Below are 14,360 nucleotides of genomic sequence, written 5' to 3' on the forward strand. Positions count from 1 at the left end.
CTCATGAATTGCAGGCTCTGTTTGTACAGTGAAATGTAATTAATTCCCCTGTTTTTGTTCACTATTTTGGATATGAGATGTATTTCTAAATTATCTAATATTTTTTGTACTTTGGATGTTATCAAGAAAATTTAAAAAATTTGGGTTGTTATTAAATTGTGTGACTTTAATAAAGACTCGGGTGTGACTAAAGCTTCCCATCATTATTTATGGCACAGACTTGCCCCGTAAGCCTTTAATGGCCGTCTAAGCCCACACTTCCACGCTAGATGATGGGGGCGGCTCTCATCATCGCTTCTACTCCTCCCCTCGATGATGGTTAAGTCCACCCCGTCCTTTAACTACCTCGACGAGTCCGTCACTGCTCATTTCCACAAAACGTCAAGACACCACAAACCAACTCTACTAGATATATTATTATAAATTTATACTCTCTCTAAAACCCAACCTCACCAACCCCCAATCCTTCTCTCTCTATTGGATCATGGAGGCCTCACAAGCTCTTTCTCGCATAGGTCTCGCCGGACTCGCCGTCATGGGCCAGAATCTGGCTCTTAATATAGCCGAGAAGGGATTCCCAATCACCGTCTACAACCGTACTGGCTCCAAAGTTGACGAGACACTCGTCCGGGCACATGAAGAGGGTCAGCTACCTCTCACCGGCCAATACACTCCTCGCGACTTTGTCCTCTCCCTCCAGCGTCCTCGATCTGTGATCATCCTTGTCAAGGCCGGCGCACCTGTGGACCAGACCATCGCTGCTCTTGCGGACCACATGGAACCCGGTGATACCATCATCGACGGCGGAAATGAGTGGTATGAGAATACTGACCGCCGGATGCAGGAATCTGCCAGCAGAGGCCTTCTCTATTTAGGCATGGGTGTCTCCGGTGGCGAGGAAGGTGCTCGTCACGGCCCGTCCTTGATGCCAGGCGGATCTTTCCAGGCTTACAACAACATCAAGGATATTCTCCAGAAGGTCGCCGCGCAAGTGGAGGATGGACCTTGCGTTACCTACATTGGCGAAGGGGGATCTGGTAATTTTGTCAAGATGGTCCACAATGGAATTGAATACGGTGATATGCAGCTCATATCGGAGGCATACGATGTGTTGAAGAATGTTGGGGGGCTAACCAATGGGGAATTGGCAGAGATTTTTGATGAGTGGAATAAGGGGGAACTGGAGAGTTTCTTGATTGAAATCACAGCCGATATTTTCAAAGTGAAGGATGAACACGGAGATGGTGAATTGGTGGATAAGATTCTAGACAAGACTGGAATGAAGGGTACGGGGAAATGGACTGTACAGCAAGCGGCAGAGTTGTCAGTGGCTGCACCGACGATTGCCGCATCACTGGACTGTAGGTACCTGAGTGGGTTGAAGGAGGAGAGGGAGAATGCGGCAGAGGTTTTGAAGGAAGCAGGACTGAAGGAGGAGGTGGGGTCTGTGAGGAGTGGAGTTGATAAGAAGAGGTTGATTGATGATGTGAGACAGGCATTGTACGCATCAAAGATTTGTAGTTACGCTCAAGGCATGAATTTATTGAGGGCAAAGAGCAATGAGAAGGGTTGGAATTTGAATTTTGGAGAGTTGGCGAGGATCTGGAAGGGAGGGTGCATCATTAGAGCTGTCTTCTTGGATAGGATTAAGAAGGCTTATCAGAGGAATCCCAATTTGGCGAGCTTGGTTGTCGACCCAGAATTTGCCAGGGAGATGGTTCAGAGGCAGGCTGCTTGGAGGAGAGTTGTGGGGTTGGCTATCTCTGCTGGTATTAGCACACCTGGTATGTGTGCTAGTCTTTCTTATTTTGATACTTATAGGCGTGCCAGGCTCCCAGCAAACCTTGTGCAGGCCCAGAGGGACTTGTTTGGGGCGCATACCTATGAGAGGGTTGATCGACCAGGTTCATTTCATACAGAGTGGACTAAACTTGCTAGGAACAGTAATGCTGGTGTTGGTGTTCTTAGTTGAGCTTGTTTTGAATATTTATGTCGGACATTCTTGTCTGATTCAGTTGGGTGCTGGTATTTCCAGTCTGAATTAGAATTTGCATGTTTTATTGAAAATTTCATGCTTAGGCTGTTAGGCATATCAATTATTTTTTAACCTCACAGTTATAGTGTTTAATAAGAAATGTGTGCCTTCTTGAGTTCAATGGTCTATGCTTTCCTTGGTACAAGACGTACAATTCCTTCCTGATCTGTTATTGTTAAATGTGATGCAATTCTAATTGACCATATTTTATGCATTTGCAAACCATGTAACCAACGACGGAAGTGGTTTATGCGTAACCTGGAACATTCTAATAACAAGAAGACCAATTGCCCAAGTCTTGATAGACTATAGCTAATCTCGTAAGTCAGAATACTCAAATTGTTCTTATTGATGGTTCATATTAGTGGCTACCATTGGTTAGTGTTAGTGGGTGATTCAAATTTTCATATATAGTATTAGATGTGTAATTTAGTTTTTGAATAGATAAATTGTTATCATTTTGTAGTTGAATAAAACTTGCTGTATTACTACTTTGTGAAAGACACTCTTCATTGTTAGTATGTTAATATCATGATAACCAATCCAAAATCAATACTTAGAGAAACTTTTTACTGCCATTTAGGTATGCCTCCTGCAATTGCATCTTATCATTACTATTGGGTTTTTGTTTGTACAGATTTCATAAAAGAATACTCTGCAAATCTGTTTTTTGTAATCTTTGCTGTTTGGGAAGCCCAGTTCCTTAGGCTCAAGTATAGCATGGTCTTAATGGTACCAGAAATCCACAGTTATTATTTGATGTGTGGTATGTGGTCACATGAGAGATTTGTTAATGCATTTGCTCTGTTTTACTGCCTGTTCATATTGAATTTGGATTTATCAATTCTTTGCATTCTTAGTACATGGTTGAGAATCTGCTACTGTTTTATTTGTCCTGGTTTATTTTCTATACTTTTCATCAAAGGAGATTGGCAGGTAAGTGGTTGAGGGGATAAGAATTCCACGTCTAAGTGGGGGTGGGGATAGGGACAGGGAATGGAAGGAAGTTCCCTCCCTGATCTTGCCCTTGTAGACATCCCTATCAACAGAACACAAAAGGTTACTTCCTTGCTCCTGTTGCCCTTGCCTTGGAGCTTTTTTATGTTTAGGGTATGCTCTTCTGGTCTTAAAACTCTTTTGATGTTATGGACTCTGCCTCAGCTTGCTAGGAATACCAATATTTTGGCATTTCAGCTCAATCAACTTCTTTTTTTAGTGAGAGGAGATTTTGCAGTTGCTTACAAGATTTCTGCGGTCAACATTTCGTTCATTTGCGATTTGTTTAACTTTACTGGAACCACAGCAGTTCCTTCTGCAATTTTATGTTTCTGTATACCACTGACTCTTGTGGTGGTGTTATTACAGCAATTGATATGCTCCCTTCCTTTGGTAGGGCATCATTCACTAATAAGTTTACTTTTGCATGCTAACCCTGTGACATGGCAATGTGTTATCCACTTAGTTTGAAATCAAAATTTAGTTCTTAGAGAGCATTTCCTGCTCCTCAGCATTTGATGAATAACCGTGTAACTAACTACAGATCCACTTGGGACTCTCTACATACACTATGCATAATTATGCACCATATTTAAGCTTGTAGGTATGGACGATAAATCGGATAAATTAATCTCCATCTTCCTCAAGCTCTGTAACCAAGTGGTATTAGCTAGGGGTACTTCAATCTTGACCTCATATCAAGGGAGGTGCGAGGCTGCCACTAGATTTAGAGATGCCAACCCATCCCAGACTGGGATTCTCAACCCAATAATCTATACAGAGATGAAGGGGGCTCATCCAACGGTAGTGTTAAATGACCCAATAAATTTTATCTCAATTTCTCTCAATCTTACATGACATTCCACATCAACAACCACATCATTATTTTGTCTCTATATAACCACTCACATTCTCTCTCTTTCTTCTCTTTCTCTCTCCTTCCTCTCCCTCCCACTCTCACGAAACACCACCACCACCACCACCATCGTAGCTCTTCCGTCCAGCCACCGATCAAAGCTGTCGACCCACCGAACGGAAGCGCCCGACCACCACCATTATTTTCCGACACTCCACACCACCCACCGCAACCTATATCATTGGAAAAAAGCTCCCAAAGGACGAGATCACCATAACACAAATCGCGTTGATCCGATCACCTCTTGCGACGTCTCCGACAACCGACCTCATATTTGGACTCCAGGTATCAATACACACCTTACCCATCCATTTTTCGGCCAGATAACTACCGGATTATGACGACCCGAGCAAATTGCATTGTTTCAAAAACAATGTAATTTGTCAAATCCGGACATTCAGCCACCTCCAACATCTCCGACCACCTCCAACAACGTTCCTAGCCACCTCCAACAACAATGTAATTTTGTTCTCCTTTTTTACATATTTGGAAGTTACACTGTTTTGGTTTCAAAAAAATTAGTCATGTCAGCATAACTATGTGACACTGGCACCTAGACTTGGGACAATTTGGGTTAAAAAAAGTTGGGTCATTTAACATTTTCGCTCATCCAATCATCCAAACTCATGTATAGAGGGAATTACAGTAGAAATAGAGATCGCAAGCAGTTTTGGGAAGCCAATCTGCCAAAAATGCTCAAGGAGCAGTAGCTAAACGATGTAAAGATCCTAGCAATCTCCACAAACAGCTCTTATTTTATTCTTTACTAATAAATACGAGTACTTATAAAACAAATATGCGTACAGCAGCATCCCCCAAATAACATGAGAAACAAGCCAATATAACTTCACTAATTTCAGAAAATTAAATACTCAGCAAACAAGGAAAGAATCTGAATTCTGAAATACATAAATAAACAATTTAGACAATATGATCCATGGTCTGACCGATATTCATCTTTTGGACTTCAAATCATCCGAAGCCAGCAAAACAAGCAAGCCCATTATGCAGCGACATGGCCAAACATCAATTTTCTGATCTGCAAGAAGAAAACAAACTTGTTGAAGGATACAAATGGTTACACATCAGGGGACGTCAATCAGTCAGCGCATACTTCCATAAACAAGCAAGCATTGACTGTCTGCAGGAGTGAATTTTAGAGCGCCTTATGTACAATGCATTCAGAATGCAAACTTAATCACAACAGGCAATTCAATGAACAAGATCTTTAAAATTAATTTCCATTTGATATTTTAATATGAATGTCGCAATAATGAGATTCAATTATTTGAAAGTACTTAAGGAAGCAATGTAACATGCTTTGCTCTGTAAATGCCTTTGATCGCATACATAACTTGTTCAATGGAAGACAAAACAGGGCAGTTAAAGAATATTTCACTTGTCAAATAACAAATACTGGAGTCACTTTCAAGTTTCAACGTCAACCAAGCAGAGAATTCATGACACTGATGAGCTCGAAAAAAATGTTGAACTTTGTTATAGTTTCTTCATTGTGCTTTCCGTAACTTTGTTAAGCAACGTAAGATATGATATGACACTATGAATCACAAAAATTAACCATGGTCCACAAATTAGAGTGAGAGAGGGAGAGGAGAGGAGAGGAGAGGAGAGAAGGGTACCAAATAAAGGCAAAAGTAAGAGTTGTAAGTCGAGCACTCAAAAGCATGAGATTTTATAAATAAATAAGCCCTAACGCCATTTTGAAAGAAACCACAACTCCACCTCAAAGATGACTAGTGAATACTAGATGGATTTTAAAAATTGATAATTTACATGGCCTCCATCCTTTAAGTTTCAAGGGCTTACGTAATAAGAACTCCTTCCTTTGCAGAACAAATAATTATTCCTCAATTTTCAGGTCAAAGTAGTGGCGTAGCACAAGTATATTATGCAACTACCCAGATTATTCTTTGTGATTTCCACCATTTAGTTGAATGTAAAGAAGGATTTGTTAAGAAAGTGCCAAGGGGGTTGGCACTTGCCAGCCGAATCAAGAAAGCCTCTAAATAATATCTAATGTCTAGTGCTTCTTGCTCCAATGAAACGAACATTTAACCAAGTCTACATGGTTTTTTTAGGTCCTCAAAGGAGATAATCGAAACTATTAAGAGAAGCAGCATATGCGATCCATGGCCATTAAACACAGTAATTAAAAATGCCCTAGGGTCAAGAGATTATAGGACGGGAATGTCAAGGGTTGATGCTAGTTCAATAGAGACGGAATACAAAAATATAATGCTCAGAATTCCATTCACAAATCAAGCAAAGAAAATAATAACTCATTCGATCCATTTATCCATCAGTTCACATGGAAGGAAAGGAAGGGATCGGATTTAGGCTAATATTATTGTTTACAAGAGATTGATGTGATTAAACCTTCTTTCGCACTCACACAATATCAATAGGCTAAATTCAATAGAAATGAAAATCCCTAAACAACATTGTTTAGCATTTACCTACAGTCCTTTCCTGTAATAGGCGGTAACTGGTAACTTAACCAATCCTTGCATTCAAAAGAAAATATAAAAGGGCTCCACGCTTTTGGAAGAGCGGGAAGCTATTCTAAATAAATCTATTGTCTTTGATGCATCATATTCAAAGGAAAAGATAGAGGAGTCCAAGCTTTTTGGCATAGTGAGAAGGCTATTCTATATAAATCTATTGTCTTTGATGCAAAATTAAATATTCATACAGTAATGAATTTTCACCTCCCATAGGCATTATCATTACCATTTCTTCTCCTAGAAAACAGCTAAATAATTTCATGCCTTTTTTTGTTGCCTTCTTTCCAGTGTGCTTATTTGAGAAGAAAAATAATACCTCTGGTAGCTTTTTATCAAATACGACGTCCAAGCGCGCATCGCCTGTGTTCTCAAAAACAATCTTCCCATCTCGAGAAGCCAACACCACTCCTCCAGAGCTGAAAATAAATAATAAATAAATTATATAAGGAAACTGGTCCATAACCATTTTATGAATAAGAAACACAACTGTTTGGGATGATTAGCGAGTCAATATTAAACCATTTCTAAATTGAACAGTTATTGTGCAATTAGCCCTCTCCGAGAAGGCTGATCTCAAACTACGAAATTTCTTGTCCATGGCCTATACCAGAAAGACACCCACGACCTAGTAATCAGTGCAAACTTACACTCCATTCTTTTTTAATATCCCAAAGAGCCCAATGGAATCAGAATTTGGCGTGCATATAAATAAATTGACTCTAACTATTAGCCGGAACTTCTCGTGGTGAGAATAAAAAGTAGAAGAAAAAGGCAAATACCAATGGGGTCCATGCGAATTGTGATGGGATGGAGCAGGTGGAAGATAGACATTGGTGTCAACAAATATCTCTGGTGAGTGAACACTAGCTTTCTCAGCATAGTCCTCTCTTGCTGAGTCCAGCACTGACTCCACCAAGTGCAGGTCCTCTTTCCGGCAACGCAATAACACAGCAGGCTCTTTCAGTCTCAACATACTCTGCAATATGAGTTGTCATCTTCAGCAGCCAAAGTGGCACTGATTAAACTGTAAAATTCTAGTACCAGTAGAGCAAAATCAAATAAGAATTTCAAGGCAAGAAGCATCACATTGTAAATTCAAGATCCCAGATGCTTCCCAAAGAATTCAAAAGTGAAAATCCATTTTAAGCCATCAACAAAAGTATTACTCAAAACTTCAAAATTTTTAAGTGATTGACAGCTCATCGATGTGGGTACACAATTTTCACACACCAATCATGATAACAATATATTACGTGTTTACCACAATAACAGTTCCACCCATCTCGCCCACCCCTTGTTTTAATCCCGTGCACTTAAATCTGACATATAGTAGGGAGTTTCTTATAGTCCCCCCTTTCTCTGCCACAAGTAACCAGAAATTTCCACAATTTTAACCTTTTTTCAAAAAAAAGAAGTTCCATGAGAGTTGATCTGGGTGTAAGTACAATAGCAAAAAAGGATAATAAGTGTTGAATATACAACCCCATGCCTTACTTCAGCGTCAGAATACTCTTTCACAGTAGTTGATGAACATAAATTAAGATTACAGAAAATGAACAAGTGAACAACAAGATCCTACCTGAACAATAAGGTCTTTCAAAAGCCTTTTGTAATTATGGTGATCATGGCTAACATGTAGGAGTTCCTTTGCAGCTGCCTCTTTCATGGAATTGACCACATCATCTTGAGCTTGAAGTACCTTGATCCGGGAAGCATTAAGCTGCATTGAATACTCTCTACAACAATCCAAAACATATGCAACCATTAACCCACAATATAGGTGGCAGCAAATAGGAAAACAAGATCTAAAAAGGAAAATGCATGATGCTCTAGACGCACAATTGTATTTATCGGCCAATTTTAAGTCATCTAAATTCCTAAGAATTGATACTGCAAATTACTCATGAGGACCGAGATTCCCTTTCGCTGCCAATTGCCAGAATCAATCATTATTAACCATTAGTAACTCAATTCTTGATCAACTCCAATAGGATAAAAAGAAATGAAAACCAACTTTAGAGGGAATAATTCGAAGACTCTCCCAGAGTGCCGGATCTAATAACATGTCAAATTAAAATGTACAACAAAAATTCACTGCAACAGAATAAATTCAGAAGCCTTGTCAATTACCAAACTGCAACAGAGAAATCAAAAAATTATTGAGTTAGGGAATTACATCTTCTTTCGAACTTCTACTTGCTTCTCTTTACGCTCGTACTCTTGCCTGATCTTCTTCTTCTCTGCCTCCACCAACTGCAGCTTCTCGATGTTGAATTCCTGAGATGATCCCCACTCCAACAAATCAATTACTTCACTGAAAAAAGTGATTGTTTGGGGGAACGAGAAAATTTCAAAATTCTAGCATAATCAAACGGCAATTCTCAATCAATCATGGACAATAAATCGTACTTCCTCAGCGGAGACTAAGATCTCATTTGCCTTCTCCTCCGCTTCCTGGCGGATGAATCTGACCATCTGCTCAATCTGCTTCGACACATCGGCGTCGTTCATCTTCGCTGATTGATGGGTTGATTTGGAATCAGAATCGCCGAAGATTTGGGGGAATTTTGTAAAAATGACCCTCTCAAAAAGTCAAACCAGATAAATGACCCACTTTTTTATAAACCGCAAAAATGACCTAGTTTTATATTGCAAAGACCAAATTATCCTTAGAAAACATAACCCACCCTTTGGCTTTTCCCCTTCCCACGAAAACCCACTTCTTTCAAACTCATTTTGCTCGACGGGCTACTCGACGATTACTGTACAACTTCCGATCATCAGTTTTTGGCAACAGATAAGAGATTTTTCCCCCTCTGAGGTTAGTATCTTACTGGCTCAGTTTTCTGCCTAACATATACTCGATTTTAACTTGGTATTACATGAAAAAGTTTGCATTTTGGTACATACCTATGGCCGGCTTGGGTTTTTGGTGAAACTCTGTTTAATTGGGTGACATTGTGGGTGAAGTCTTGGGTTTTTGGTGGTGCTTGCATGCAGGTGGTCGGACATTATCTGTGTTCCAGTATTCTTAACTTTGTAGTCGAGCATGTATGTTCTGTAGTCGAGCATAATTATTGTGTAGGTCGAGCATTAGTCGAGCAGTTTTATTTCGGTCGGGCATTATGAGTGTTCCAGTATTCTTAACTTTGTAGTCGAGCATAGCATAATTGTTGTAGTCGGGCTTAATTGTTGTGTAGGTCGAGCATTAGTCGAGCAGTTTTATTTAGGGTCGGGCATTATGTGTGTTCCAGTATTCTTAACTTTGTAGTCGAGCATAGCATAATTGTTGTAGTCGGGCTTAATTGTTGTGTAGGTCGAGCATTAGTCGAGCATAGCAGAATTGTTGTAGTCGAGCATTGTTGTTGTAGTCGAGCATTTAATGTTGTTAATTTTATGTGGTCGAGCATTTTTATGAAACTGTGGTCGAGCATATTTATTTTTGTGGTCGAGCAAATGTGTTTTTTTGGTCGAGTATGATGATTGAAGTGAATATTAATTTGGTTATTGTATTTCTTTTCAGATAGACAATTTTTCAAAGAAATGGATTACATGATTGAAATGAAAAATCATTTCCCAGGTAAGGTTAGTGTTTTTTCAAATATATCTGAATCCATAAGCAAAATCAAAAGGAAGCTTAGTGAGGATCAACTGGAGATGTTTAGGAGAACATGCTTTAGCATGTTTCTGGATGTGGGGCACATGAATTTCTCTGGCCAGTTGGTACATCAAGCTCTACTACGACAAGTTGTAAACTCTGCTAAAGAAGAATCTGGTGTGATATTATTCAGGTTCAAATTTGCTGGAAAGAGGGCAACATTTTCTATTGCTGAATTTGCTCTTATCACTGGTTTGTTATGTGGTGATGTCCCTCCCCTGTCTAGCTTGATTGACACTTCTGTGCATAGGATTAGAGACTTGTATTTTGGTGGAAATAAGAGCATTGGTAGAAATAAGTTAGATGAAGTTTTCATGAGTTGTGATCCTGAACGTGGAAAGGAAGAAGATGTGTTGAAGCTAGCTCTGATATATTTTTTGGAGTCTGTTTTACTGCCAAGGGAGCGTAGTAGGAACATAGATATCCAGTGGTTGCAATTGGTTGATAATGTTAATGTGTTTAATAAGTATCCATGGGGATCTGTGTATTATAAGCAAATTTCATCAACAATTCACCAGCACTACGATCCACTTCAATCAACTCATATATCAAATCCACAAATTCTGCAAAAGAAATTGTTTCGGACACTATTACACCTTGGCTTTTCCCACCTTTGTATTTGCAAATCCCTCGACAAATTTCCCATTGGCCACCATAGAGGATCACAAAATCAATAGATGTCATTCCTGAAAATAACAAAAACCATAAAAAAAAAGTATAATAAGTTGCTCGACCATAAAAACTTAAATGCTCGACCATAAACAACTTTGCTCGACCATAAAAACACAAATGCTCGACCATAAACAACTTTGCTCGACCATAAAAACACAAATGCTCGACCATAAACAACTTTGCTCGACCATAAAAACACAAATTCTCGACCATAAACAACTTTGCTCGACCATGAAAAACTTTGCTCGACCATGAAAACATAAATGCTTGACCATAAAAACACAAATGCTCGACTACATATATATTTGTTCGACTACAAACTCAATATGCTTAACTACACAGATGCTATGAGTAGATAATGTGTTCGTTCAGAACTTCACATGCACTTGAGAAACATAGGAACAAAATTACTCAGAATATAGATGTACTCGCTTGTCAAAAGTGATATGAAATGTTCACCAACAAACCTCTCTTCAGACTTGCGATAACGAAGATCACAAATAACTCAGAACCCGAACCTGATCTGGCTTTTTCGAGCTCTATAGAACAAATAAGATGATGAGAAATAGCCGATCGAGTGCAGATAAGATGATGAGAAATAGCTGTTAAGAGGGTTATGTGTATTCTGGTATTGTGAGTGGAAGAAAGGATATTTCAACATTAGGGGTATTTGGGTCCAAAAAATTACAAGGTAGGTCATTTTTGCGGTTTATAAAAAAATGGGTCATTTCTCTGGTTTGACTTTTTGAGAAGGTCATTTTTACAAAATTCCCAAGATTTGGTGCAGAGGGCGCAAATTACAGTTCTTCGACCAGATTATGGAAGTGTCTAGGTTCGTTTATGCATATATATCATAGAGTAAAATAAACGAATTGGGGCCGATGGATTGTAAAAAAAATGTGGCTTTTTTTTTTTAATTAAAACGGGCAGAAGGATTGAAATCTCATTTCTAGGATGGTACACATTTTTTATCATTTCAATTAGTGGTTCATGGGTAAATGTGATCTGTTTGGCAAACACTTCGGTAACATTTTAAGTAGCACATTTTAAATTGGAAAAATTACAAGTCGGTACCACTTGTGAAACTTTTACACATTTAGGTTCAATCTAAAAAACTTTATCCTCTAAGGTATCACTAGTATATTAATTACTTTCTTATCCTTGTCTTCTTCATCCCACAACAACTACACTTCTCTTCTCTGTCTCCTTATTGTTGCCCGTTGATATCCAACATAAACAGAAGCTCACATCAACAAGTACATACTCCAACCTTCCCCCACCACCAACGACTGTCCTTTTGGCTGGAAAATGATTGGAAAGCTGCAACCACCGCAAGACAAAAGGCCTCATATCAAGCCTATTTTGACGACGGTTGGCTATACCACCACTACCGTTGGACACCCCTCACTGAGACACACAATGCCCAGCCAAATACGACCCAAAACAACCACCGGATATGACTGTTTAAAAACAATAACATTGGTCAGTCAATGTTACTATTTCAAAATAGTAACATTTGTCAGCTAATGTTACTATTTGGAAAAAAAACTTTAAATCTGATCAATTTCGATGACGGTTCGCCATACCACCATCACCGTTGGGCTCCCCTCATTGAAGCACATAATGCCCAACCATATACGGTCCAAAACGACCACCGGATATGTCTATTTTAAAACAGTAACATTGGTCGGCGAATGTTACTATTTTAAAATGGTAACATTGGTCGACAAATGTTACTATTTTGCAAAAACTTCAAATTCGACCGATTTTGGCGACAGTTCGCCACACCACCACTATCGTTGGAATCCCTTCATAGAGATGCATAATGCCCAGCCATATCTGGACCAAAACAACCACCAAAAAAAGAGATGAGAAAGAAAGAGAAAGATGTAGTAATAAGAGAGAGAGATGCAATAGAAGCGAGAGAGAGATGTAGTAGGAGAGAGAAAGTTACAGTGATAAGAGAGATGCAGTAGAGAGAGAGGATGTAGTGAGATGAGAGAGATGTAGCATAGATAGAAAGTAACAAGAGAGAAATCATATTAAATCTAAATCTATTTGAAAAAATGACAAAAAATGAATTAGATAAAATTTAAATGATTTAAATAATTATAAAAAAAATGGACTTATGAGGGATAAAGTTTTTTGGAGTGGACTTAGATGTCCAAGAGTTTTGAAAGTGGTATTATTATGTCATTTTTCATTTTAAATAACACCAAGATAATGTTTTAAATAGCTGTTTGTATCGAAAATCATCTCTAATCATCGATTGACATGTGGCAGCATGTAGCAAATGATCAACCAATCATCAATTGACACGTGGAAAGGGCACGAAGATTTTATATTAATGTTATTTATTTTGCAGGTAAAATCAGTATTAACTAAGCTGAGATATATGAGGTAGTTCAGTGAAAGTCTGAAAGTCGTAATAAGAGTCAAAATCAAAATTTTGAGAAAAAATCAGACCTCACCTAGGTCGACTTTCCTCTCTCCACTGCCGGTGCTAGCAATACCCATCTCCTTTGTTCTTCCTCCCTCTTCTGCCGTGGTAGCAGACTCGCGGTCCTACATGCCGCCAGACCCAGTGATCAGACTTGCCGCTTGCGACAATCTCCCACACTCCCACTCTGACATACTACAACCGAATACTCAGTTCTTTGTCTCTCTCGATCTATTTCGCTACTACAAATCTGCAATCAGTTTATTGAATCCAATATTTGATTTTGTTTCAACTTTCGTTTACACTTACATTTGTCATGAATTCTTACTAATTTCAATTTACAATTACAAATAAATAATAAACTTTCTAGTTTTGATGGTTGTGTATATGCTCTGAATGTTTGATTTTGTATATGCTATGCTCTGTTTGTTAGGTACAAAAGATGGAAAACTCAAGTGATACTCCAACATCTACACAAAATGCATGAACGACAAGTAATTCGCAATCGCACACTCGTGTTAAAAAAGTTATTGCTTGGGAGTATTGCACTAAAGCAATGGGAATTGATGGTAAAAAGTTTTTGACTTGTAGGAAAAATATCAACGGTGGGGGGCATTACAAGAATGAAGAAGCAACTTGCGGGAGTAAAGGGTGATGTAGGATCTTGTCTGAAAGTTAGTGTTGATGTTCGTTTTAAGATTCAGGAGACCTTGAATAAGGCTAAGGAAAGGAGGGAGAATCAAGCTTCTTTTGCTAGTAGTAATCCAATTGAGTTAGATAATGAATTTGATGATGGGGGTCGTGGGACTAGAAATGCATCAAATAGAAATAAGAGAATGAGGCCTAAGATTGGGATGAAGCGATACTTTCCTAGTGGTACCATTGTAGGATCTCAACCATCCATTAAGGCTAGTATGCAAAGTAAGGAAAGGTTATATGAAGTTGACATGGCAATGGCACGTTTCTTTTATGATGTGTGCATTCCAATGAATGCAATCAATTCCTATTACCTACAACCTTGGGTAGATGTTATAGCCTCTGTTGAATTTGGGTATAAAGTTCCTACTTATTATAAACTAAGAGTCAATCTTTTAGCTGATTCAAAAAAAGAAGTTCAA

At 38.8% G+C, this 14,360-nt stretch overlaps 2 protein-coding genes across 2 annotated transcripts; one reads left to right on the forward strand and one right to left on the reverse strand.

The window, feature by feature from the left end:
• The first annotated feature begins 326 nt into the window (after nt 1-326).
• On the forward strand, nt 327-2,161 carry LOC119987312 (6-phosphogluconate dehydrogenase, decarboxylating 1, chloroplastic). Its single transcript, XM_038832186.1, has one exon. It carries the CDS (start codon nt 485-487, stop codon nt 1,970-1,972), a length of 1,488 nt encoding a protein of 495 aa, XP_038688114.1. The 5' UTR covers nt 327-484; the 3' UTR covers nt 1,973-2,161.
• A 2,514-nt stretch (nt 2,162-4,675) lies between these two features.
• On the reverse strand, nt 4,676-11,707 carry LOC119986563 (V-type proton ATPase subunit E-like). The gene is made up of 7 exons (XM_038831174.1): nt 11,579-11,707; nt 8,882-9,026; nt 8,649-8,749; nt 8,052-8,208; nt 7,252-7,448; nt 6,789-6,888; nt 4,676-4,986 (listed from the first exon to the last, which is right to left on the reverse strand). The coding sequence occupies exons 2-7, from the start codon at nt 8,981-8,983 to the stop codon at nt 4,951-4,953; spliced, it is 693 nt and encodes a 230-aa protein (XP_038687102.1). The 5' UTR covers nt 8,984-9,026; nt 11,579-11,707; the 3' UTR covers nt 4,676-4,950.
• Nucleotides 11,708-14,360: the final 2,653 nt, after the last annotated feature.

This window comes from Tripterygium wilfordii, chromosome 20, assembly GCF_013401445.1.
Source record: "Tripterygium wilfordii isolate XIE 37 chromosome 20, ASM1340144v1, whole genome shotgun sequence".
In the NCBI taxonomy this organism is placed as follows: domain Eukaryota; kingdom Viridiplantae; phylum Streptophyta; class Magnoliopsida; order Celastrales; family Celastraceae; genus Tripterygium; species Tripterygium wilfordii.

Excerpts from the sequence above, each read along its gene's own strand:
- LOC119986563 (XM_038831174.1), bottom strand. The coding sequence starts at position 8,983 with ATGAACGACGCCGATGTGTCGAAGCAGATTGAGCAGATGGTCAGATTC. Across the intron at positions 7,449-8,051 it reads TGAAAGACCTTATTGTTCAG|AGTATGTTGAGACTGAAAGA; the intron begins GTAGGATCTTGT and ends CTCATATTGCAG. Across the intron at positions 6,889-7,251 it reads AATTCGCATGGACCCCATTG|CTCTGGAGGAGTGGTGTTGG; the intron begins GTATTTGCCTTT and ends ATTTATTTTCAG.
- LOC119987312 (XM_038832186.1), top strand. The coding sequence starts at position 485 with ATGGAGGCCTCACAAGCTCTTTCTCGCATAGGTCTCGCCGGACTCGCC.